Below are 22751 nucleotides of genomic sequence, written 5' to 3'. Positions count from 1 at the left end.
GCCATCCCTTCTTGCCAACGTACATACCACGACTCCCAGCCATGGTCTTCTTCTCCCCCACCCTAATCCCCTCCCATCCACGCTCTCTCGGCGTTGTGGATCCGGAGGAGACCATGGAGGCGTTCGTTGTTGTCGCTGTGGTTGTTGCTCAGGCGAGCTGGGACGGGGACAGTAGGCCGTCGTGCGAGGCAGATGCGGCTGCTGTGCCTGTGCCCGTACCGCACGCAGGAGACGGGTGTGCCGGTACGGGAGATGCGGCTGCGGCTGGTGTGCCCCGGAAGCCATGGTCGGACGGCACCACGACTGGCCGTTCCACGGTACGTGTCCCGTGTCAATTCCGAAGCCGCCGTATTCTCCGGCTCCGACCGCCTCCAAATTCCTTTCGCGCACACCTTCCCTTTTGTGTTGCTCCCCTCTCTTCTAGTTACCGGTAAGCAGCAACATTAACTGAATTGAACACCTCCTATACTCCTACTGCACTACACTACAGCAGCAGGTCAGCCAGATACTACAGCTGGGTTATGAATTTTACCATCTGTTTTTCACTGGTAATTGAATGAATCCTGGATTCCTGGTATAAATTTCTTCAGATGATTCACCCATCTTTGTTGTGCCTGCCAAACTAATCACCAACATGTATGTCTCTCTGCCTCTCATAGCTGCAGGTTGACCACCCTTGTCGCTGCCGGAAATGCCCGGATCACGGTGGTTCAAGCGCAGCAGCCGTCCTGCGGCACCACCGCCGCCTATCGAGTGCAACGATCAAGGCATAGTCGACAGCCTTACTGAAAATAATCAGAGAAGCATGTGGGCTAGCAGAAGGATTGGGGAGGGCGAACAACTGTACGTAGTCCACGTGCAGGGAGCCGCTGGCATTGGTCTCCCGACTACGCTGCTTGTCAAGAAGTTCCAGAATGCAAACCCAGCACTCCTAGTGGATGACAATGTCAAGAACCGCTGCAAGTCGGAAATGATCCTGTTAGCCAGCATCTGTCATGACAACATCATCAATGTCCTGCACTTCATCCAGAGGGAAGACGCGATCATGCTTGTCTACGAGTACCCGGTGAATGGCGGCCTTGACTACTGGCTGCACCGGCGGGAGGGGGGCGAGCAGCCACTGAGCTGGCCACAGAGGATTGCCATCGCCGTCGGCGTGGCCCAAGGGCTCTGCCACTTGCACCACGGATGCAACAGACCTGTTGTCCACCACAACATCAACTCTAACAAGATCTTGCTTGATCAAGAGCAGAATGTGAAGATCTCCAGTTTTGGTGCTGCGCAGATGAGCATTGCCGGGCTCAACCAACCATTGCCGATCGCGGATATTCCAGTTGGTAACTTTGGGTATGGAGCCCCAGGTATGCTATGCCAGGTGATCGATCCATGAAATGGAATTATGTCTTAACTAGCTTGGTCTTCTAACTAGTACTGATTGTAGCTGATTACTTACAGAGTATGGTGTCGTGGCAAGCCAGCTGACAGAGAAGGTAGACATTTACAGCTTCGGCGTGCTGCTGCTGGAGCTAGTCACAGGGAAGTTGGCCAATGGAGCAGATGGTCTATTGGCAATTTGGGCTCAGGACAACTGCAATGAATTGATGGCAAACCATCTGAAAATGTTCAACACTGGCGTGGACAAGGGCATCCCTCATCAAGCGCGGTACATGGAGGAGATGGCGGCCGTGTTCAGGCTGGGTGTGGATTGTACCGTTGGGGATCCAAAGCAAAGGCCGTCCATGCAGATGGCTCTCAAACGACTCCGCCGCAGCCGTGGACGTGGCCCATTCCATGGCCTCCTAAACCTCTAAGGCCACACGCTAAAACCAAGTGCCTTAGTTACTTTAAGAAAATAAAAGACGCGCCATCTGACTGGCTTAACAGGTCGAGCACGATCCCACCCCCGCTTCGCCCTCCTCTGGCTACACGGGGGTCGACACGCTGAGCATTCTTGAAGGCGCCACCTTGGAGCCCACGGTTCGTCGTATGTGGCTTCATCTCCTCGCGGTGGCGTTAGTGCTAGGGGTGGTGTTGCTGTGCTCAGCGCCTATGTATCCTGCCTTGAGTGTGTGCGTGTGTTGTGGTGGCATGCGTTTGTACCGGGTTGTTGATGATCGTTGCTTTATATATAAAACGGTGCGAAAGCCCTTTTCAATAAAAGGAATAAAAATAAGAATAAGCAAGGGCCTTCCCTATTGTTCACATGAAAAAATGAAAGGAAAAGGAGCATCCCTGATTGCAGCACCTTTATAACAAAATGTTGCTTCCTCCCAAACTAATGCCCTTTACTTGCTTTTATCCGTGTACGTTGTTCATAATGCTATGGAAACAGAGTTTGTTGTGTTCCTGTCTGCTACAATGTGCTTGCTCATTTGGAACTTGCGAGATGGATTTTCTTGTAACAGAATACTATGTTAAGTAGGCAACACAGTATGTTTCTGACAACTTCTCGAAATTTAGGAAGTATTCCCACTGTCAACATTTTCAGAGAGCAAATTTGTGATGTTCTTGGGCACCTGGTGTAGAACACAACTACTCCCTCCGTGCCATAATGTAAGACGTTTTTCGATACTACACTAGTGTGGAAAAACGTCTTACGTTATGGAACGGAGGGAGTATTTTACTAAATTGGATGATCAGTAACTGGTAGACTGTAGTATTAAATGTAACCTCCTCTGAGTGATTATAAATTGCAGTGTAGTTTGTATGGTGATTCTGTGAAAGATTTTGTTCTTGTCTGCTTGAATTTAAAGAATTTATCTGATGTGTCAATATCCATTTCTTTTCGTGAATTCTTATTGGGCGCATCCTTTTTGTTTCAGATGCATCACCAGTGAGGATGTAGTCCAAGTGAAGGGCGGTATTTTTTTTTCCGAAAAGGGGAGTACCCCGGCCTCTGTTGTGAAGGGCAAAGTGGCATATGAGATCAGCTCAGCAGATGAACTGACATTGACAGAGCTGTGTTCAGTGGTACTTTGAAAGATTCTACTGTAGACAAGATGGTGGCTCTGCTTTTGTGTTTTGTTTGACAAGAAAGCTTCAGGATGCCCCAAAACTAAGGGAAGAGTCTACCAGTGGCAAGAGGCACAACAGAGTGTTGCAAACCTCCAGCATGAATGCAAGGCACCTAATATACTGCCGTCTGAGTTGTCAATGCTGACAACAGATCCAGATTGGCCGTGGAGTCACTTCCGGCCTGATCTAATGGAAGTTGTGTATTTGTGGGTCAGAGGGCTCAAGTTCCAGCAAATCAGGGAGATATCTCAAGTGATCAGGGCCATCAGGAGACTTGGGGAGATCCTGCAGCAGCTGATCTCTGCATCCCAGTTGATCAGCGAAACCCAACTAGAAGGCAAATTTGACGAAGCGTTTAATAAGATCAAGAGTTGATTTACAAGCTAGAAATATTTTGTGGCTCAAGGAAGTAAATGTCTTGTTGATTTCGTCCATTTTGCTTTTGTCGTAGATGGTCAAGGTGGACTTGATTGGGGATGATGAGAAGTGAACATTAAACCAGTTTTTGGAGAGCCGTGAATTTCCTTTCAGATTATAGCAAAAGGCTTCCCCAGGTCTCAGATATGCTTCCGTTAATTGAAATGTGGCATTGGAATGAATAATTCTGGTATGTTGCCATTTTAAATGAAGTAATTGAGATAATTCAGATAAACTTTGTATTAAACTCAGCTTAAAATGATTAGGAATAGGAAGTTCTCAACATTGTTATATATGTTGAATGTAACAGAATAGAAGGACCCTAAATATGGGCGACCTATTGAACTTCAGTCCCATCATTCCAGCCTTGTTGCTCTGTCCATGTTGCTATTCTTTAGGACCCTAAACAGCGGCACACTTGGCTGCCATTTTGCTATTCTTTTATTTCCATGTTAGTATTAAAACTGCATACATTTGTTAAGACTCATTGTATAAATGACTCAGGAGTTTGCACATTGGTTTTAGGCTGACGCTCATTTGTATTTTTTTGGAAGGATCATGGCAAGATAAATGGTGCATATGAATATATGATTACTAGCTCAATTTTGTAAAATCCTAGATAGGACTCAAGTGCAAGTAACTACCCCCTCTGTTCAAGTACGACATCCATGGAACAATACAAATGGATAGGACTCATGTGTTAGCTAATCCTAGATAGGATAGGACTAAAGTAGTGATCTAAACGCTCTTATATTTCTTTACCGAGGGAGTATATCTGTTCTGCCTTATTCTCAGAACATTTTGCTGTCCTATCGATACTTGCTAGTTGTCATATATTGTTCTTAGTAGCTTCGTTTGTCCAGAATTTTGTTACTTGTTTGTTTCCCTTCTGGATGTGTGTGCAGACTTCTTGTTGCTAGTCATGGGGAACTATTTGGCATAACATCAATACTCCTTCCGTACCAAAATAAGTGTTTCAACTTTGTACTAGCTCTAGTACATATTTGTACTAAGCTCAAGACACTTATTTTGAGACGAAGGGAGTACTAGCACTAGTAGAAAACAGGGCTACCGTTCGGCCCTGGTCAGCCCATTAGTCCCGGTTCTTGAAGAACCAGGACCAATGGGAGGTATTAGACCCGGTTCGTGAGCCCAGTGGGCCGGCCGGGGCCTCGTGGGCATCGGTCCCGGTTCGTGTGGAACCATTTGTCCCGGTTCGAGCCATGAACCGGGACCAATGGTCCTCGCTGCTGGCCCACAACCATTGGTCCCGGTTCTTGGCTTGAATCGGGACAGAAGGGTGGCTTTAGTCCCGGTCCATGCCACAAACCGGGACAAATAACTTGCCTATATATACCTCATCGCCGCGGCAGAGCACTCCACAGTGCTCTGTTTTGTCAAGCCGGCGAGGGGAGGGCATTTGGATGCTCTAGTTCACCTCCTATGCACATGAGGTGTTCGATGAAATGCCCGAGCCACACTCGTTAAGCTTTCTCCGCTCGAAACTCGACCTCCGAGCTTCATTTTCAACGAGATTTGTCTAGATTTAGTGGTCCGTCACGCCCCGTCCCCACCCCGTCTTCACCATCGTCGATCGCCCGCACGGATCTCATCGCCGGCACCACCGTGGTGAGCCTCTTGTTCTTATCTTCTTTCTGAAAGAAAAAAATTCTGACTTCAGATAGATGCTTGTCTAATTTTCTTACTTTTATTATTCCTTGTTATTATATAGTGCGATGGTTTTGGTATCCGCCCCCTTTGGCCCTCGTCCTGTCTATGATTCAGATGTGGTATATATTATCTTTTCATAACTATTTGGTTTATTTATTGTTTATGACAATTATGCCGACCAATGTGACATAGATTTTATTTATCTACGAGGTTGTTGAACCGGAAATTCTAACCGACCCTATTGTCGAGAGGTTAAATTTAGTTGAAGAAGAAAACAATTACTTGAAGGAAAAAATAAGAAAAATTGAGGAGAAGATGATATTGGAGTTGCATGTTGTGGATGTCGTCGATGATCACAAGATCAAGATGGATGCAATGCGGTTGAAGATATAAAAGATTAGAAAATATGCCATTCATACCGAGGCTTGGTATCATTATGCAGTTGGATCAGTTGTTACCTTGGTTGCGACTATGATCGCATTTGTTTTTGCATTGAAATGTTTTACATATTTCAATGTATGGTTTAATTAGATGCTCTAGAGAGCTATATGTTGTTCAATGAGAACTATGTATGTACTTTGGTTTTAATGCTCTGGAGAACTATGTATGTACTTTGGTTTCAGAGTTCATTTCAAATGCTTTTCAACTTCATGGTCTTATAGCTTAAAATAATCAGTAAATGCATGAAAAATAACAAATGAAGTCAGAAAGGGTTGTAAATTGATGATGTGGCTTTGAATGGTGCATTTTGAACACAGAAAAACAAGGGGGTTCAAATAAGTTCAAAAAAATGAAATTCCTTTGTAACAGACGAGTTTCCGTATGAAACCCTGATACTTCGAAGGAGATTGTCTGTTTTGTACACGAAGTGCATCCAGTTTTTGCCGTAAGCCTCTCTACTTTCTTGCACATGCTATGAGGGTGAAATGATGATACCATGCCAACTTGGAACCTTTTCAGAGTTCATTTCAAACGCTTTTCAATTTCATGGTCTTATAGCTCAAAATAATCAGTAAATGCATGAAAAATAACAAATAAAATCAGAAACAAAATAAAATAAAATAAATAAGTAATTTGAAACAAAATGATATAAACTTTAATAAAATAGATAAGTAGAAACAAAAAAAAACTTTAATAACATAAATAAAATTTATGAAACTAAAATTATCAAAGTATTTTTTGTTCAAAACATTATAAGCAACTTCTAATATTATTGAAACTAAAATTATATAAAATTGATGCAACTAAAATTATCAAAGTATTTTCTGTTCAAAATCATTAAAAGCAAAAAGAATATTCATAAAGAACTTTTTTTGTTAGAAACTTTAATAGCAAAAAGAATTATCATAAAATAAAATAAATAAGTAATTATAAACAAAATAAAATAAAATAAATAAGTATGTTGTTGTAAGTAGAAACAAAACAAAATAAATAAAGCAAAAAAGAAAACAAAAAAAGGGGAAAAAATAAAAAAATTGCCACCAACTAGGCCACCACGGCCTGAATACGACTAGAAACCCATCCATGGGCCAGGATTCAGGCCCGCAGTAGGCTTAGAAGGCCTATCATGCAAAGCAGTAGCAAGTAGGCCCGTAAGCCTGCAGTAGAGAGGAGCTCGAGAGGGGTGCGATAGTGGGGCTTATAAACCACTGCGCGCCCCTCTTAACTAGCGAGGTGGGACTAAACTTTGGTCGCGACGTGGGCAGCATAGGGGCATTTGGTCCCGGTTGGTGGCACCAACTGGGACTAAAGGGGGTGCATTGGTACCGGTCCGTGGCACCAACCAGTACCAATGCCCACCCTTTAGTCCCGGTTGGTACCACCAACCGGGACCAAAGGCCGCCGCTTCCCGCCCTTGGGCTGCTGAAAAGAGACCTTTGGTCCCGGTTGGTGACACCAATCGAGACTAAAGGGGGGCATTGGTACCGGTTGGTGCCACGAACCAGTACCAATGCCTTTGCTATATAAGCCAGCAATCGTGAAAATTTCGTCAGTTCTTCGATCCCTCCGACGACGCAGCCAGGCTGCCCGAGCTCGTCGTGCCTCTGCCGAGCCCCCGACCACGCCGCCGTTGCCCCGCCCCGACCACGCCGCCTTCGCCCCTGCCCCCCGACCACTCCGCGCGCCCTCGCCGTGCCTCTGCCGCGCCCCCGACCCGCCCCGTCGACGTCGTCGCCGCCCTTTGCCCCGTCGACGCCATCACCCCTGCCCCGACCACGTCGACGTCGCCCCTGCACCGACCACACCGCCGTCGCCACCCTGTACACCGACGCCGCCGCCGTGCCTCTGTCCCTGCCCCGACAACTCCGCACCTCTCCTTGGTCAGGCGCCGGCGCCGCCGCCCCTGTCCTCTCCTCTGTTTTTTCACATATATATGATGTTTTTTTCTAGATTATATGTATATGTGTGAGTATATGTATGTGTGTATATCTGATTATATGTCCTTTTTTTAAATTTTTTGTTCATATATATGATGATTTGTTTTTTGCCTTTTTATAAAAATGTATATATGTATGTATATTCTCTTTGCATATAAAAGTTAGATTTTTAGTACATTTGGGTACATTTTAGGTTAGTTTTATCTATATATGTTCTCTGATTTAGTACATTTTAGGTTAGTTTCATTTTTAGAAATTTTTTATATATTTAGGAAAAGAAGGAAGAGAAGGAAGAAGGAAGAAGAAGAAAAAGTTTTTATATATGCAAAAGTTACATTTTTAGATTAGTATTATAGATCTAGCTAGGAAGATAAGGAAGAAGAAGAAAAAGAAGGAGGGGAAAAAGGAAAATAAAAAGAGGAAGAAAGGAGAAGAAGAGGAGAGAAAGAAGAGGAGAAATAAATAAGAAGAGGAAAAAAGAAGAAAAAGAAGAGGAGAAGAAGAAAGGAATTTTTTCTCCTCTATTCCTTTCTTCTTCTTTCTCCTCTATTCCTTTCTTCTTCTCCTTATTACTCAAGCGAGGTTATAGTAATGTAATTGATGAGTTATGCATGCGTGTGCAGCTTCCACTATGTTCTTCTGGAGATTAAGCTTGAGCGGGGACTAGTAACCGTCTTAGACTCGAGACAAAAAGATTCCGAAACCTATGCAGACATGACTAAAATGCTCAACAAGTAAGTTCAAACGATCATTATCGCACCATATCGGCAACTTTTTATTTATTTCCTGTTGTCTCAAGTAATAATAATTATTTCCTTTGTCTTGCAGGGTTTGAGAAAAGTTCACCGCAGAAACTCCGGGACTGCCGAAGGAGCTGCGATATACATACCCGAAAATAAGTACTACTAGCTAGCTAGTGCGTGCATCTTCCGTTGATTCTATAGCTATACTTTCATCAATGTCATTTATAATGCTTCATTATCAGTTTGATTGACCTCTATTTCTCATAAAGTGCTTGTGGCAGGAACAAGGGAATGATTTCTGTGGATACTACGTGTGCGAGTTCATCTACAACGCGACTTTGAAAATTAAGCGGGGCTACTCTAAAAGACAATATGAAGTGCGTAAATAATAATATTCACAATTTCATTTTATTACACCATCATTTCTGTTGAGTTTCATTCATATATATTTATTAACCCCCTTCTTCAAATTAAGCGTCGCAGATGCGGAATGAACTACTACCACAAGATCGCATGAAAGCAATTCAAGAGGAATTGGCGGGATTCTTTCTTGACCACGTCATCAATAAAGCCGGAGAATACCCATGTGGAAGTTGATTTCAAATGCTAGGGGATTGTAAGAGATCTTACATATTGTATATATGTATGTAGCCAGTAGCGTCGGATAGATAATACGAAAACTTGTTGTTCGACCAATCTCTCGGAGACGGAGAGGTCGATCGATCACTTTTCTCGGTATGCATGACGAACTTCTGTACTTAATGGTTTCCTTCATTTTCTTACTAGCTAGCGTGTCGAGGGCCTCTCTATGTACAGTACGTAGCGTCCATCAAGCACGGACATAAGAAAGGACGCTTCTCTCTATTAATTAGCTAGCTAACACAATATATGAAACACCTAAATTAACCCCCCACCCCCACCCCTTTCAAAAAAAATAAAAAACCCAGCCCCTGAAATGCTAACGCGTGGATGTTCTTTGGTTCTGGTTGGTGCCACCAACCGGGACCAAAGGGACCAAAGAACCAAAAGATCGAGTTTTCACCCGGAGCAACTCGAAGGAGTAAGGGCACCGCAACGGAGCCTTCATGAAGGATACGGTGTCCACGGACGCTGCCGCCGTCGGCCAATACAAGATTGGACAAGTGATGAACCCCAGCACGCCTACCCCTCCAACGCATCCTAGCACCGCCAACCACCAGCGACCACCCACCCGCGTGGCCATGGCCGCTCGCCCGCACCCGAGGCGCAAGTTCTGCCCACGAACGTCGTGCCTCCCGCCGCCAGGGCCGCCGCCCAGCATCCTGACACCCCCAAGACCATCCAAAGAGATCAACTTTGAGCCACAGGGACTCCCCCGACCGACGAACCATAGCATACGCCCCGCCTTGAACGTCATCGGAGCCGCGACGACCCGCACACGAACGGGGAAAGGGGGAGGTGGGGGAGCGGACGCATCCGGACCAGCACACCCCTGTGCCAGTGATGGGTGGCCCAAGCACGTCGGCGCCGCCCATCCCTCCAGCCAACCTCCCCACCGGACACACCCCTGTGCCGCCCCACCGCAGCGGCCGACGCAGACCCGCGCAAAGCCACCGACGCAGATTCGACCACCGGCAAGGAGGATCCCCACGGACCACCGCCAATCGCCAAGAATACTCACCGGGCAGCCCATCTGTGCTGCCGCCGTCGTCCAGCTGGCGAAACGCCTGGAGCCCGACCAACACGCCCACCTACCACCGCCGCTGCGCCTCCACCACCACCAGCCACGGCAGGGGCGGACACCCGCAGCTCACGCCGCCCTCGGCCCGCGCCGCCTGGGCCTAGATCTGGCCGACCGACGCCGCTAGAACCCACCGCGCACCACCACCGCCCATAGCCCGCGAGTCCGCTGACGGCTGCTGCCGCCGCGCCGCCGCGCCCCGAGCAAACGCCGCGTCGCCGCCCGATCTAGAGGCCCGCGCCCACCGGATCGAGCGGGGGAAGGAGAGCGCCCCGCCGCCGCCAGCACTGGCCGGGCTTTGCCCGCCAGTACGTCGAGGCGGTGGCGAGGGAGGAAGGAGCGAGGAGGGGGGCTGCTCGCGGCGGCGCTAGGGATCCCCCCCTCCCCCCCTCCCCCCGGTGCTCATGGGAGCATCGCGGGAGGGGAGACGAGGGGAGGAGAGAGCAACTCTATTTTTTAGGGTAGACACTGGCTCCAGGTGAACACAGTACGCTCTCAAAGCCTCCAACTGCGCGTGACAATGCTGATAAACTGTTAGAATTATTAACATTGATTTCATGTTTTTCATCCTCACGAAGGAGCATGATAAAAGCACCATACCCTGAGCTCCCTTGCCAGTTTTGTTCAGCTCATCCTGGATGAACCTCCTCGCCATTGGATCATTGCACAACCCTGCACAAGTTCTCAATAACCTACTCCCTCCGATCGGAATTACTTGCCATAAAAATGGATAAAAATGGATGTATCTACAACTGAAATACATCTAGATACATTCATTTCTTGGACGAGTAAGTCTGAACGGAGGGAGTACTTCTCAGGGACAACTGCATCAACAATAACCTACTTGCCAGTTTTGTATTTTCTCTCTCTTCTTTTGGGTGTGCATGTGCTGCTTCCGCCTCAACACCTTCGTTAGTTGTATCGGTGTTGTTGCTTTGTAATACAAAGCGGGGTAACCCTTTTTCGGTAAAAAAGAAAGGAAGACTAAAACTGCCCTCAAATTATCTTCACTTATATGCATCGTTCAGTGAGCTGAGAAATGAAAGGAAAAGCCAGCACCTCTACCTAACCATGTGGTGCTCTTCACTTGCCTAACGTGCACGTCGGTGCTTGTGGACTGTCACAAATAGACGTTGGTGCTTGTGGCGACCATGTTCGGTTGGGCATGGATTGCAGCGTCACAGATCCGCAGGAAAGGCCTTCAATGCTAAAGGTTCTGGAACGACTCCGCCATGGGCGTTCTCCATTCTATGGCTTCCTCACCTTCTACTTACCGTGATTTCACCTGAAATCTTACAAAGTTTTCGCCAATTTGTTTCATTGGTTGACGTCCTGATCTGTGGTGTGCTTAAGCCTACTACTATGGGTATTTGATTGGGGCCTTTGCTACATTTTTTGACTAGCATGGGAATCCCTTGGGTGCTTGTTTTTCTGGTTGTACTACGCAAGTTGGTTTGAGCCCTAAGAAGATGTCGATGGCGGCAACGTACCCTCGCGATCTACGACCCAATTTGACAAAAAAAGATGGATTATCAAGCATGCAATAATTAGACATAATATGCATTATCTATTAGAAAATAGAAAAAATGGTAACTTATATTAATAACTGAATAATTACACTCCTCTAAAAGAAGTGCACAATTATACAAAAACATAGAATATTATAATGCACATTCAATACCATCCATAAACCGTGCCGCCGGATGTCTAGGGCTCCCACTCTCATGCTTCCTTCTCCATCACACCTGCCATCGATATCTTTTTTCATGATACGGCGCTTGTACATGAACCGAGGAAAACTAATAGCAACTAGGGCACTCGACCATGCCATGTTTTATCCGATCTCATCCCAAATCCTAGATTTAGCCAACTCGATTGATGTCGATGCCAACCAATTGTGTGAATTTAGTCAACCTTGTCTTTCTATTTACAACTAAATTCTTCATGTCATTCGATTAAATGATCATCGGAAATAGAGAGGGATACTTCCAGATAGGAGACATCAGGGGGTGAACACGCGGCGCTAGAAATTTGGCGGGAAACACGCGACAGGAGAAATATGGTAGGAAAACCTCGGGCAGGAAACACAATGGCAGAAGAAATCGGGCGGGAAACACAGTGGCCAAAGAAATCGGGCAGGAATTGCATGGCACGAGAAATTATGTGGGAAATTTCCGAACATGAGAAACTGCACGGGAATCATGCAACATGAGAAATCTGGTGGGAAACTTTCTAGCAGAAAACACATGGCTAGAAAAATTGGGCGGGAAATACACGGGTGGGAGAAATCGTGCGAGAAAGACATGACGCGAGATTTGGGCGGAAAACTTTTGAGGCAAAAACTCTGAATTGTACTAAAACATTTTTGCCAATTTCCATATCACAGACCAAAAACAACTTTGGGTGCTAACATGACAGGTTATTCAGTGTGTTCATATCTACCAATCTGCAACCAATCTGAATCTCCATTTTTTGCAGGTAGTTTAGAGACTCGAGTAAAACATAGATCGGATACCCATCCACTTTAGAGCAGACAATTGTAAGCTTCAAAACATCTGTTAGAAGGCACAACAATTGAGTAAGGTGGCAGGGTGGCATCAACCAGGGCCACCAGTCCGACGACCAGTGGGGAAGATGTGAGCTTCGGGTTGATGGAGGAGGCGAGAGCTTCGCGTAAGTGGAGAAGGCGAGTATACATGGGTATAATTGTACGCCGTGATATAAAAAAAGTATGTTTCTAAAAATAATACAAATTTCCGAGGGGGCCATTGCCCCCTCCCTCCAAAAAAACATCCTCATATTATTAACTTTGAATCCCTTACTAATTTTCAATTGCACGCCTTTGTAGTTTGCCAACACATTGCTATGGGATTTAAAGAAGAGAATGTGCTGCCGGGTTGGTCGTGGTGGCCGGTTGGTATTTTCAATTGTGCCCCTTCGTCGGTTTTACATTTTTCCTATTCTTATTTACGCTCTTTCTGTTTGTTCTTTATTTGTATTTTCATTAAAAACATGCCGACTCTTTTAGTACATGTTGTGCATTTTTTGTGTACACACAAAGCATTTTTTATATGCATTGAAATTTTGTCAAATGCATGATGAACACTTTCTAAGAACAGTTTTTAATACATGTTAAACTTTTTATAAAAACACTTAAAACAGTTTCAATACACATTGCACTTTTTTAATACATGTGAAACATTTTTCATATAAACATCGAACAGTTTAAAAAAATACATGAGTAACTATTTTTTAAATAATACATGTTGAAAATTTCTTTCAAATACACGTTTAACATTTTTCAAAACATAATGAAAATATTATTTAAAAATATCGTTAACAAAATTTATAAAACATGTCAACATTTTAAAATGCCCCGAACATATTTTTTCTCACAATTGTTATTATGCAATTGACATTTCGTGCATATCACATAGGCGGTCAAGCAAATGCGGGCCCCCCTTGGATTCTATTGGGTCGGCCATGTAGTTGAGTCCGGTTTTGTGAAGGTTTCATTCAATTTTTTTTCTTTTCTTTTTTCTCTACATTTTCATGTACAGTTTACTTTTGTTTATTTTTCTTATTTCTAATTAGCGAATATTTTCAAAATGCCTCTGTTCGCCCGTCCGCTTCGACCAAGCTGCACACAAATCACGATCCCAGGCGCTGTAGACGAATGACGATCCCAGGCGCTGTAGAGGAATCACGATCCCAGGAGTTCACATCGTTCTAACAGAGGAGAGATGGTACTGGTTCTGCTGGAGCGCTTCACTTGCTTCTCTCCCTTTTCTGCAGTCTTCCTTTTCGATCGGTAGAGCATTGCCTTATTTTTGACGACAGACACTGGCTCCAGGTGAACACACTACGCTCTCAAAGCCTCCAACTGCGCGTGACTATGCTGATAAACTGTTAGGATTATTAACATTGCTTTCATTTTTTTCATCCTCATGAAGAAGCATGAAAAAAGCACCATACCCTGAGCTCCCTTGCCAGTTTTGTTCAGCTTATCCAGGATGGATGAACCTCCTCACCATTGGATCATTGCACAGCCCTGCACAAGTTCTCAATAGCCTACTTCTCAGGGACAACTGCAGCAACAAGGACTAAAAGAAACAATAAAACTGCCGTGAAATTATCTTCACTTATGGTATATCGTTCAGTGAGCTGAGAAATGGAAGGAAAAGCCTGCACCTCCACTAAACCATGTGGTGCTCTTCACTTGCCTAACGTGCACGTCGGTGCTTGTGGACTGTCACAAGTAGACGAATTCAGGCCTTGGAGTTTGTGTGGAATTCTCCATTCCTGACGTGAACTTGCCCAAAAAAACGTGTGTACATGCTTGCTCACAGTCACAGGGTTGCCCTCAGATTGCCGGTCTGCAAGGGACATGGACTCAGTCAGAAACATGGACTCACTAATATTGCTCACAATTGCCACAAAACTCCGTTCGTACCGCACAGAGCTGAACCCATCGTCTTCCTCGCCATGCGTACCACCAGTGCCGAGCTCCTGCTTATATGCTTCAGCTCGGGCCGGCCGGCGGCTCGGTCGGCGCAAGCTGCATACCGCGGGAGCGGGATGCCCTGCTGTCCTTCAAGCACGGCATCACCAGCGACCCCTTGGGCGTCCTTGGCTCTTGGCACAAGGAAGACTGCTGTCGCTGGAGGGGCGTCAAGTGCAGCAACCGGACCGGCCATGTCCTTAGGCTTCATCTTCGTAATCTGCATGCAGACACGTACACTTCCGATGAGGAGATCATGGGTGTGTACACCAGAGACACAGCTTTGGTTGGCCAGATAAGTAGTTCTTTGCTCTCCATGGATCGTCTAGTGCACCTTGATCTTAGCATGAATTACCTCAACGGCTCAAGTGGCTGCATGCCGGAGTTCTTGGGCTCTTTGACGAGATTGAGATATCTCAACCTCTCTGGGGTACCATTTTCTGGCAGAGTGCCCCCTCATCTCGGCAACCTCTCAAACCTCCAGCATCTTGACCTCTCATGCCAATTTTGCAATGAATATATGTACTCGAGAGACATTTCGTGGGTAGCACGCATCCCTAAATTGCAGTATCTTGGAATGAATTCAGTAAACCTCAGCACGATAGTTGATTGGCCTTATGTTGTCAACATGATTCCTTCTTTGAAGGCCCTTGATCTTGGGTTTTGCTCTCTTCCAACCTCAAACCAATCACTCCCACATATTAACCTTACCAAACTCGAGAAGCTTGATCTCTCTAGCAACATTTTTGCCCACCCAATGGCACAGAGTTGGTTTTGGAATATGACAGGCCTCCAGCATCTGTACCTTGCCGACACTCAACAGTACGGTCAAGCTCCTGATGCACTGGCACATATGACGTCCCTCCAAGTCCTTGATTTGTCATATAATCGTAACATGGGGACGATGACTACAAGCTTCAAAAACCTATGCAATCTGAGAATCCTGGACCTTTCTTATTGTCAAATTGGCGGAAATATAAAGGATATTGTAGGGAGGATGCCCCAGTGTCCCTTAAACAAGCTGCACGAGTTGCACTTGCGCTCCAACAATATTACCGGAATCATGCCATCTGAGATCGGCATGCTCGGTAATTTGACCATATTGGTTCTTCGAGACAACAATCTCAATGGACCTGTTCCATCTGAGATCGGTATGCTCTGCAATTTGACCACAATGGATCTCATAGGCAACTTCTTGAATGGTGACTTCACTGAAGAACATTTTAAAAGTCTAACAAGGTTAAAGAGGCTACTATTAAGTGGTAATTCCTTGAGGTTTAGAGTTGGTCCCGATTGGATACCACCCTTTACTTTAGAAACGATAGGTCTTTGGTCTTGCCAACTTGGCCCTTCGTTTCCTGCATGGCTTCGATCCCAAGTTGACATTCGCTCAATGGATATATCAATCACAGGTATAGTTGATAGGCTTCCTGACTGGTTCACCACTACATTTGCAAATACCATGTATCTGTACATCTCCGACAATGTAATCAGCGGCAGATTGCCAAGAAACATGGAATTCATGTCACTGCAAAATTTCTTTATCAGTTCAAATAAACTAACTGGTGAAATCCCCAACTTACCAAGAAATATTACCTGCCTGGACATGTCTAATAACTCTCTATCTGGAAAATTGCCATCAAACATTGGGACTACAAATTTGATTTCATTAGTGCTGCGCTCCAATCAAATAACTGGTCGTATTCCCGAATCTCTCTGCAAAGCGGAAATCTTGGTTCTGTTGGACTTAAGTAGCAACCTTTTCGAGGGACAACTTCCTCAATGTTTTGGGGGGAATTCCATGTACTTTCTCATGTTGAGTAACAATAGATTCTCTGGCAACTTCCCATCGGTTCTAAAAAATTGGAGACAATTGAAGTCACTAGATCTATCAAATAATAGTTTTTCTGGAAGGTTGCCATTCTGGATTGGAGATTTGGTTGAATTACAATTTCTGCGGCTAAACACAAATATGTTTTACAGAGAAATCCCAGCCACCATCTCAAATCTTAGTCGCCTTCACCATCTGAACCTAGCAGGCAATGGCTTATCAGGTACCATACCAAGGCATCTCTCAAATCTGACGGCCATGACAGGAACATATGTAAAGGATTCTATGCTTGACTCATTAGTAGCTTACGGCGATTACTCAAGTATGGTCGGTTCATATTATTTTTCCTCTATGGTCATTAAGGGACGGGAACTTAATTATGGTATTGGCATTTTGGATATGGTGAGCATTGACTTATCTTTAAACAAATTAACTGGGGGGATACCAGAAGAAATAGCTGCTCTTGTTGGGTTGGTAAACTTGAATCTATCATGGAACCAGTTGAGAGGGAAAATCCCAAATAAGATTGGGGCCTTGCAGGCTTTGGAATCACTTGACCTCTCAAGGAACATGCTTTCTGGCGGGATCCCATTGAGCCTGTCAGATATAACCTATTTGAGCTACCTGGACTTGTCTGATAACAATCTAACAGGGAGAATACCATCAGGACGTCAGCTTGACACCCTCTACAATGAGCAACCTTCCATGTACAGTGGCAACAGTGGTCTTTGTGGATCTCCTCTTCCAAACAGTTGCCCTGGAAAGAATGTAACAATGCAAGGCGATCAGAAAATGAATGGACATTCCTTTGAGCCAATGACCTTTTATTTTGGACTCACTCTGGGATTTATTCTGGGTCTCTGGGTGGTGTTCTGTGCCTTGTTGTGTAAGAAAGCGTGGATGATTGCTTATTTCCACATGGTTGACCACACATATGATCAGATATATGTGTGTGCCGTTATCACATGGAAAAGCTGGGCCAGAAAGGGAACTACAAATTGAGTAAGAAGAGATCCGAAGAAGCATGAAGCAGCATATTAGGCTGAGATTTTTATTCCGTTGAAGTTAATGTAAAGGATAATGATGATTCATAATTGTCTATGCGTGTATGATAATACTTTTGAACTCCTGTAATTACTATTGTTCAGATGTTGTGCTGATTGTTTGTGTATGATAATACTTTTGAACTCTTGTGTTTGCTACTGTTCATTTGTTTATTTATTCCATAGCTTCATTGTTAGAGTTTCACAGTTGGTGTAGCCCTTATGGGACTCTGTTATCTAGTAGAGTACTGGATGTGAGTAAGAGGAAACCCATATGCTGACTTTGGAATATGCTCATTAGTTTCTGGCTGATGCTCGTTGTATTTTTTTTGGAAGGATCATGCCACACACGAATGGTGCATATGAATATAGGATGCCTCGATCCTGTAAATTTTGAGACAGAGCTCAAGTACAACATTGTGGGCTGCTCTGGCTTTCTTTCTCGGAACGTTCGTTTTTCTGTCCTATTGATGGTTGCTAAGTTGTGACATATTGTTGTTAGTAGCGTTCAACTCTGCGGAATTTTGCTACCTGTTTTCTTTCTCTGTTTTCTGAGTTGTTGGTAACCGCTCAAGGATATAACGAGACTTTATGGCCATTCAAATAATAAGAAAATTATTTGCTGGCATCTCAATTGCAAAGGTTCATATTGGATTTAAAGGGCTTGAAGATTACATTAAGTAGCTACTCTGTTTTATAGGTGCAGGCAAGAAAATTTCAACTGTCAGCTCCACATACCCTTAAGTTCTGCCATTACTTTCAGCGGTAGAGCTTGTCATGGCTGATATACCATACGAGCATATTTAAACCCTCAAAGCCTATCCCAGCACCAAATATGTAAACACCCCTCGAATTTGAGAACTTCTTGTTCCAGGTGGACAAGCATAACATTTGTATAGCTACTGAGGTATCACATATACATATATGAGAGCAGATATACCTAGTACCATCAATTCAAGGATGATGGTTTCTAACAAGAGATACTACTCCAAAAGAATGCATCCTACCACAACAACAAACTAGTCACAATCATGTGTCTGGTATTCACAGTTCCAAAAAGAACCAAGACAAACTAACTAGTCTTGACGAGAACCAACATCTCCATTCATCATGATGGCCTCAAGCTTCACCACGTCTTCTTCGGTCACACAAGCTAAGAGGCAGCAGTGCGCTTGAACACAAAACGAGGGGGGCGCGCGGCCAGGGGCAGGACCCCAAGTGGGATTGGACCCCACTTGGGGTGCCTCCTTTGTTGTTCCTCCCTCCCCCCACCTATATATATGTAGGAGGGGGGCGCCACACATAAGCGACAATCTCTTAGCCGTGTGTGCCCCCCCCCCCCCCCCGTCCATAGTTTTGTCCCTCGGCCATATTTTCATAGTGCTTAGCCGAAGCCCTGCGGAGATAGCATCACGACCACCCTCATCATGCTGTCGTGCTGCCGGAACTCATCCACTACTTCGCTGTCTTGCTGGATCAAGAAGGCGAGCACGTCACCAAGCTGAACGTGTGCTGAACGTGGAGGTGTCGTATGTTCGGTACTCGATCAGTTGGATCATGAAAAAGTTCGACTACATCAACCACGTTACTAAACGCTTCTGCTTATGGTCTACGAGGGGGTACGTAGACATACTCTCCCCCTCGTTGCTGAATTTTTTTTGTTTTACCATGGAACATTTCCCAACACTAGGCGGTGCACCGGAGCTCGAAGCGGTATGTCTTGGTGGGCGTACCGGCACACCGATGACAGTAATGTAAAATACTGCTCACAATGGGTATATATCTTTGCATGTTATTTTTAGTAGTTCATATATATTTTCAGAATTTATTTGAAATATCTTATTTTGTCCAAATTAACCCTGAATATGCAATATGTGTACAATTATCACTTTGCTAATAACATTTTGTGTCACAAGAAAATTTAAAATAAAAATAACTTTACTCGCGAAAAAAGTTTAAAGTAGGCATTAAAGTTATTCTCTCCAAGTGAACTATGGAGCACACTAATTTCGTGCAATTGTTTTAGATGTCCGTTGTAGTGCAACTAGGAAGCACTAATAATGATGGAAAAATAGTACACGAAACTTAAATCCGTTGCATCTCTCTGCCAGATTAGTGTACATCGATCATGCTAAAACTTTGTAATGGAAGCTCACATCCCTATATATCGCATACAAAAGGACCTGTGTATGTATAAGTTACAACTACACAGTATCTTATAAAACATGCAATCATCCTGGAAACATTTCCCTTATGTATGACCTTTCACATGTGAATAAATATTCTATTTAGCATAGACATAAGATCATACCTATATTGACCATTTTGAGGAGTTCAAAATAATAGTGATTACTTATTTATATTCAACTTTTTTACCTATCATGATTGTTCATCATAATAATGTTTTAATTTGTATAGTTTTTTTTACAATGATTAGGAAATAAAGTACATAAGTATGACAATGGATATTAGTTGTTAACTCTAAAGTGAAATCATGTTTTGCGACAAGTGTTATGTTATTTTTTTAAGATTTCGTTTCAGATATTGTCAATAAAAGCTTTCATTCATGAATCTCTCTTAGGTAGAAAATTTATAAAGACAAAATGCACATTACTTTGTAGATTATTGTGGTGAATTAGATCATTTGTTGTGTGTTTATATGTTTTCATTACCAGATCTTAATTTTGTAATATCCTGATAGAGCATTCTGGAGCATACATGTCCACAAAAAAAGTCCTGATAAAGGTTTAATGTAGTATATCTCTACCTAATAATAAAGAGAATTGGGTTTCTGCCGTACGTCATAAAAACTACCCTCAAATTTGCCCTAAACTACCCACTATGCCACCTATAAGTGAAAAAAACGATTCAGTTTTTTTTCTTGAAGGCCGCCGCGGGGTTTGTTTATTACACAATGGTACCCTAATAAATGGTCTGTGCTTCGACACATCATGTGGGGGACCTGGGTTCGATCCCCGGTTCGCCCAGGTGTGATGTCTCCATTCTGTTTTCTTTTCCTTTTGTTTTTACTTTTTTTTCTTCTTATTTCTGTTTATGTTTTTCTCTTTTAAATTCAACGGAAAAATTCCAAATTTTAAAAGGCTGTGAGTTGAATTTTGTATAGAAATCGTAAAATGTTCACGAACTCAGGAAATGGTAGAGAAATCATAAAATAAATAAGATTAAGAAACTGCTTGCATAGTATAAAAACATTATTTCAAAACAAATATTCATGATTTTTAAAAGGTGATCGTGAATTCAAAACATATTCAACAATTTGAAAATTATGTCCATAAAATTTTAGAAAATGTTTGCAAAAATTCAAACAGATGCGTAAATAACGAAAAGACGAACCATCACTTAAATATTCTTTAGGGGATACATAGAGGTTGTTCTATGATTTTATTTAGTCCATGACGCATCGGTTAAAAAAGGGTTTTTGTGTTCCATACAATGCTTGCTCCCAGAAAAATTGACACAACTTTCTATGGCGCAATGCTAGGTCAAGATGAGACGTAGTTTATGACATGACATTTTAAAAGTCCTTATCTCATCCTGACATAGTTTAATTGTTTTTTCCCATTGCAACGCATGGGCATATTTACTATATCTCTACCTAATAGAGGAAAAGCGGCAACACAAATATGATATCTCGCGAAAATAAAGAAGATGGACCTATTGTGATCTTGAGTGATGGTTGTTGGGTTAAGAGCGTGTGTCATGTTTTCTCTTCCGTTGCAACGCACGGGCTCTTTTGCTAGTGAATATATATGTAGATAAATACAAATCGTAGTGCAGGAGATGTGTACAAGTGTTCTCCGATAGTTAGAATTGCTCACAAATATTATTTTACTCCCTCCGATTCATCTTAAATAAGAAAACTAAAATAATGATCAAATCCATAAGGAAATAAATACAAAACTGGCCACTCTGTTTTAGGTAAAAAGGAAAAAACGGCCCACTCTTTTCTTAGAAGAAAACAGCCACTCAGGAAGGCTTCCTTGGCGGACGGCACCCAGAGAGGCGCGAATTTGTCTAGCCGGCGGCGAGATGTAGCAACTGCTTGCCTCAAGGATTAAAATATTTTTACATTAATAAAAGGAACATGTACCGTCAAAAAATTGTTTGTGCAAGTTCAAAAGATATTTGGACCGTTCAAATAAAAGTTTGACATTTTAAAATGTTCACACATTTTAAAAATTCTGTTCATAATATTTCCAAAAAAAAAATTGTCATGTGTTGAAAAAATCTCTACGTGTTTTTGAAAACTGGTTCAACATGTATTTTTTTTTAAAGTTAATCATGTATTTTTAAAGAATGTTCAATGTGTATCTGAAAAATGTTTTACTTGTATTAAAAAAAAGTTTAAATGTATTAAAAAATGTTCTACATGTATTTAGATTTTTTTTAACATGTATTATGAAAATGTTCATGATTCATTTGAGAAATGTTCAATGGATATAAAAAAAATGCTGAATGTGCATATGAAAACTGCGCAACATGTATTAAAGAGACATGTATTTGGAAAAAAGAAAAGAAAAGACAATTAGAAAAGGCAAAAATAAGAAAACTAAAATAATGATCAAATCCATAAGGAAATAAATACAAAAGGAAAGTAACTATAGTTAGCATTGAATAAGCTGAATTTCCGAACATTCATTTGTGCTTCTAACAAGAATCCCTGTATACATACATATATATTGCCGTTTTACCGTTGCTTGTTTGCAATTCAGTAAGGCTGCACATGAGAGATGTGAACTGAATCTCTGTCTCTGTTCAGTTAGAGCTAGCGATGAAGCTGGTTCGGAAAACAAGAAAGAAAAGTTCACTGAGCTGGGCTGTTTGCTCAGCTTTGTTTGCCAGGGGACGATGGAGCTGCAGAAAAGTTGAGAACTAGTGTAGTTTTCACTTTTCAGCTGCCTTGAAGGAGCAGCAGAGCAGACCACAGGCCGGTGGGCTTCTCCGAGGAGGAGGGATCTCTTCACATGGTCTATGTAAAACTGCCCTGAAATTATCTTCACTTGATATCGTTCAGTGAGCCGAGAAAATGGAAGGAAAAGCGTGCACCTCTACCAAACCAAGTGGTGCTGTCAGTCAAATTCGCTGACTGGGGATGTCACAAGTAGACGAATTCAGACCTTGGAGTTTGTGTGGAAATTCTCCATTCTTGACGAAAACTTGACCAAAAACGTGTGTGCATGCTTGCTCACAGGGTCGCCGTCAGATTGCCAGTCAGTCAGAAACATGGACTCAAATTGCTTACAACTAGCATGAAACTCTGTTCGTACCGGCACAGAGAGGGATCCATCGTCTTCCTCGCCATGCATACAACCACTACCAAGCTCCTGCTCATATGCGTCCTAGCTGCCGCCAAGTTGCCGGCCTCCGATGCACTTCAGCTCGGGCCGGCCCGGCGGCTCGGTCGGCGCAAG

The 22751-nt window shown here is 43.4% G+C and overlaps 1 protein-coding gene and 1 pseudogene across 1 annotated transcript; both read left to right on the top strand.

The window, feature by feature from the left end:
* The first annotated feature begins 691 nt into the window (after positions 1-691).
* Positions 692-3390, top strand: LOC123084570 (receptor-like protein kinase HAIKU2). The gene is made up of 4 exons (XM_044506099.1): positions 692-1361; positions 1456-1810; positions 2886-2970; positions 3034-3390. Exons 1-4 carry the CDS (start codon positions 692-694, stop codon positions 3388-3390), a joined length of 1467 nt encoding a protein of 488 aa, XP_044362034.1.
* Positions 3391-15202: 11812 nt separating this feature from the next.
* Positions 15203-17436, top strand: LOC123084568 (receptor-like protein EIX2; annotated as a pseudogene).
* The last annotated feature ends 5315 nt before the right edge of the window (positions 17437-22751 follow it).

The sequence above is a fragment of the Triticum aestivum genome, chromosome 4A, assembly GCF_018294505.1.
Source record: "Triticum aestivum cultivar Chinese Spring chromosome 4A, IWGSC CS RefSeq v2.1, whole genome shotgun sequence".
NCBI lineage: Eukaryota > Viridiplantae > Streptophyta > Magnoliopsida > Poales > Poaceae > Triticum > Triticum aestivum.
The sequence above is the reverse complement of the archived record's forward strand: the minus strand, read 5'-3'. Positions and strand labels throughout refer to the sequence as shown.

Excerpts from the sequence above, each read along its gene's own strand:
- LOC123084570 (XM_044506099.1), top strand. The coding sequence starts at position 692 with ATGCCCGGATCACGGTGGTTCAAGCGCAGCAGCCGTCCTGCGGCACCA. Across the intron at positions 1,362-1,455 it reads CTTTGGGTATGGAGCCCCAG|AGTATGGTGTCGTGGCAAGC; the intron begins GTATGCTATGCC and ends GATTACTTACAG. Across the intron at positions 1,811-2,885 it reads CATGGCCTCCTAAACCTCTA|TACCCCGGCCTCTGTTGTGA; the intron begins AGGCCACACGCT and ends CGAAAAGGGGAG.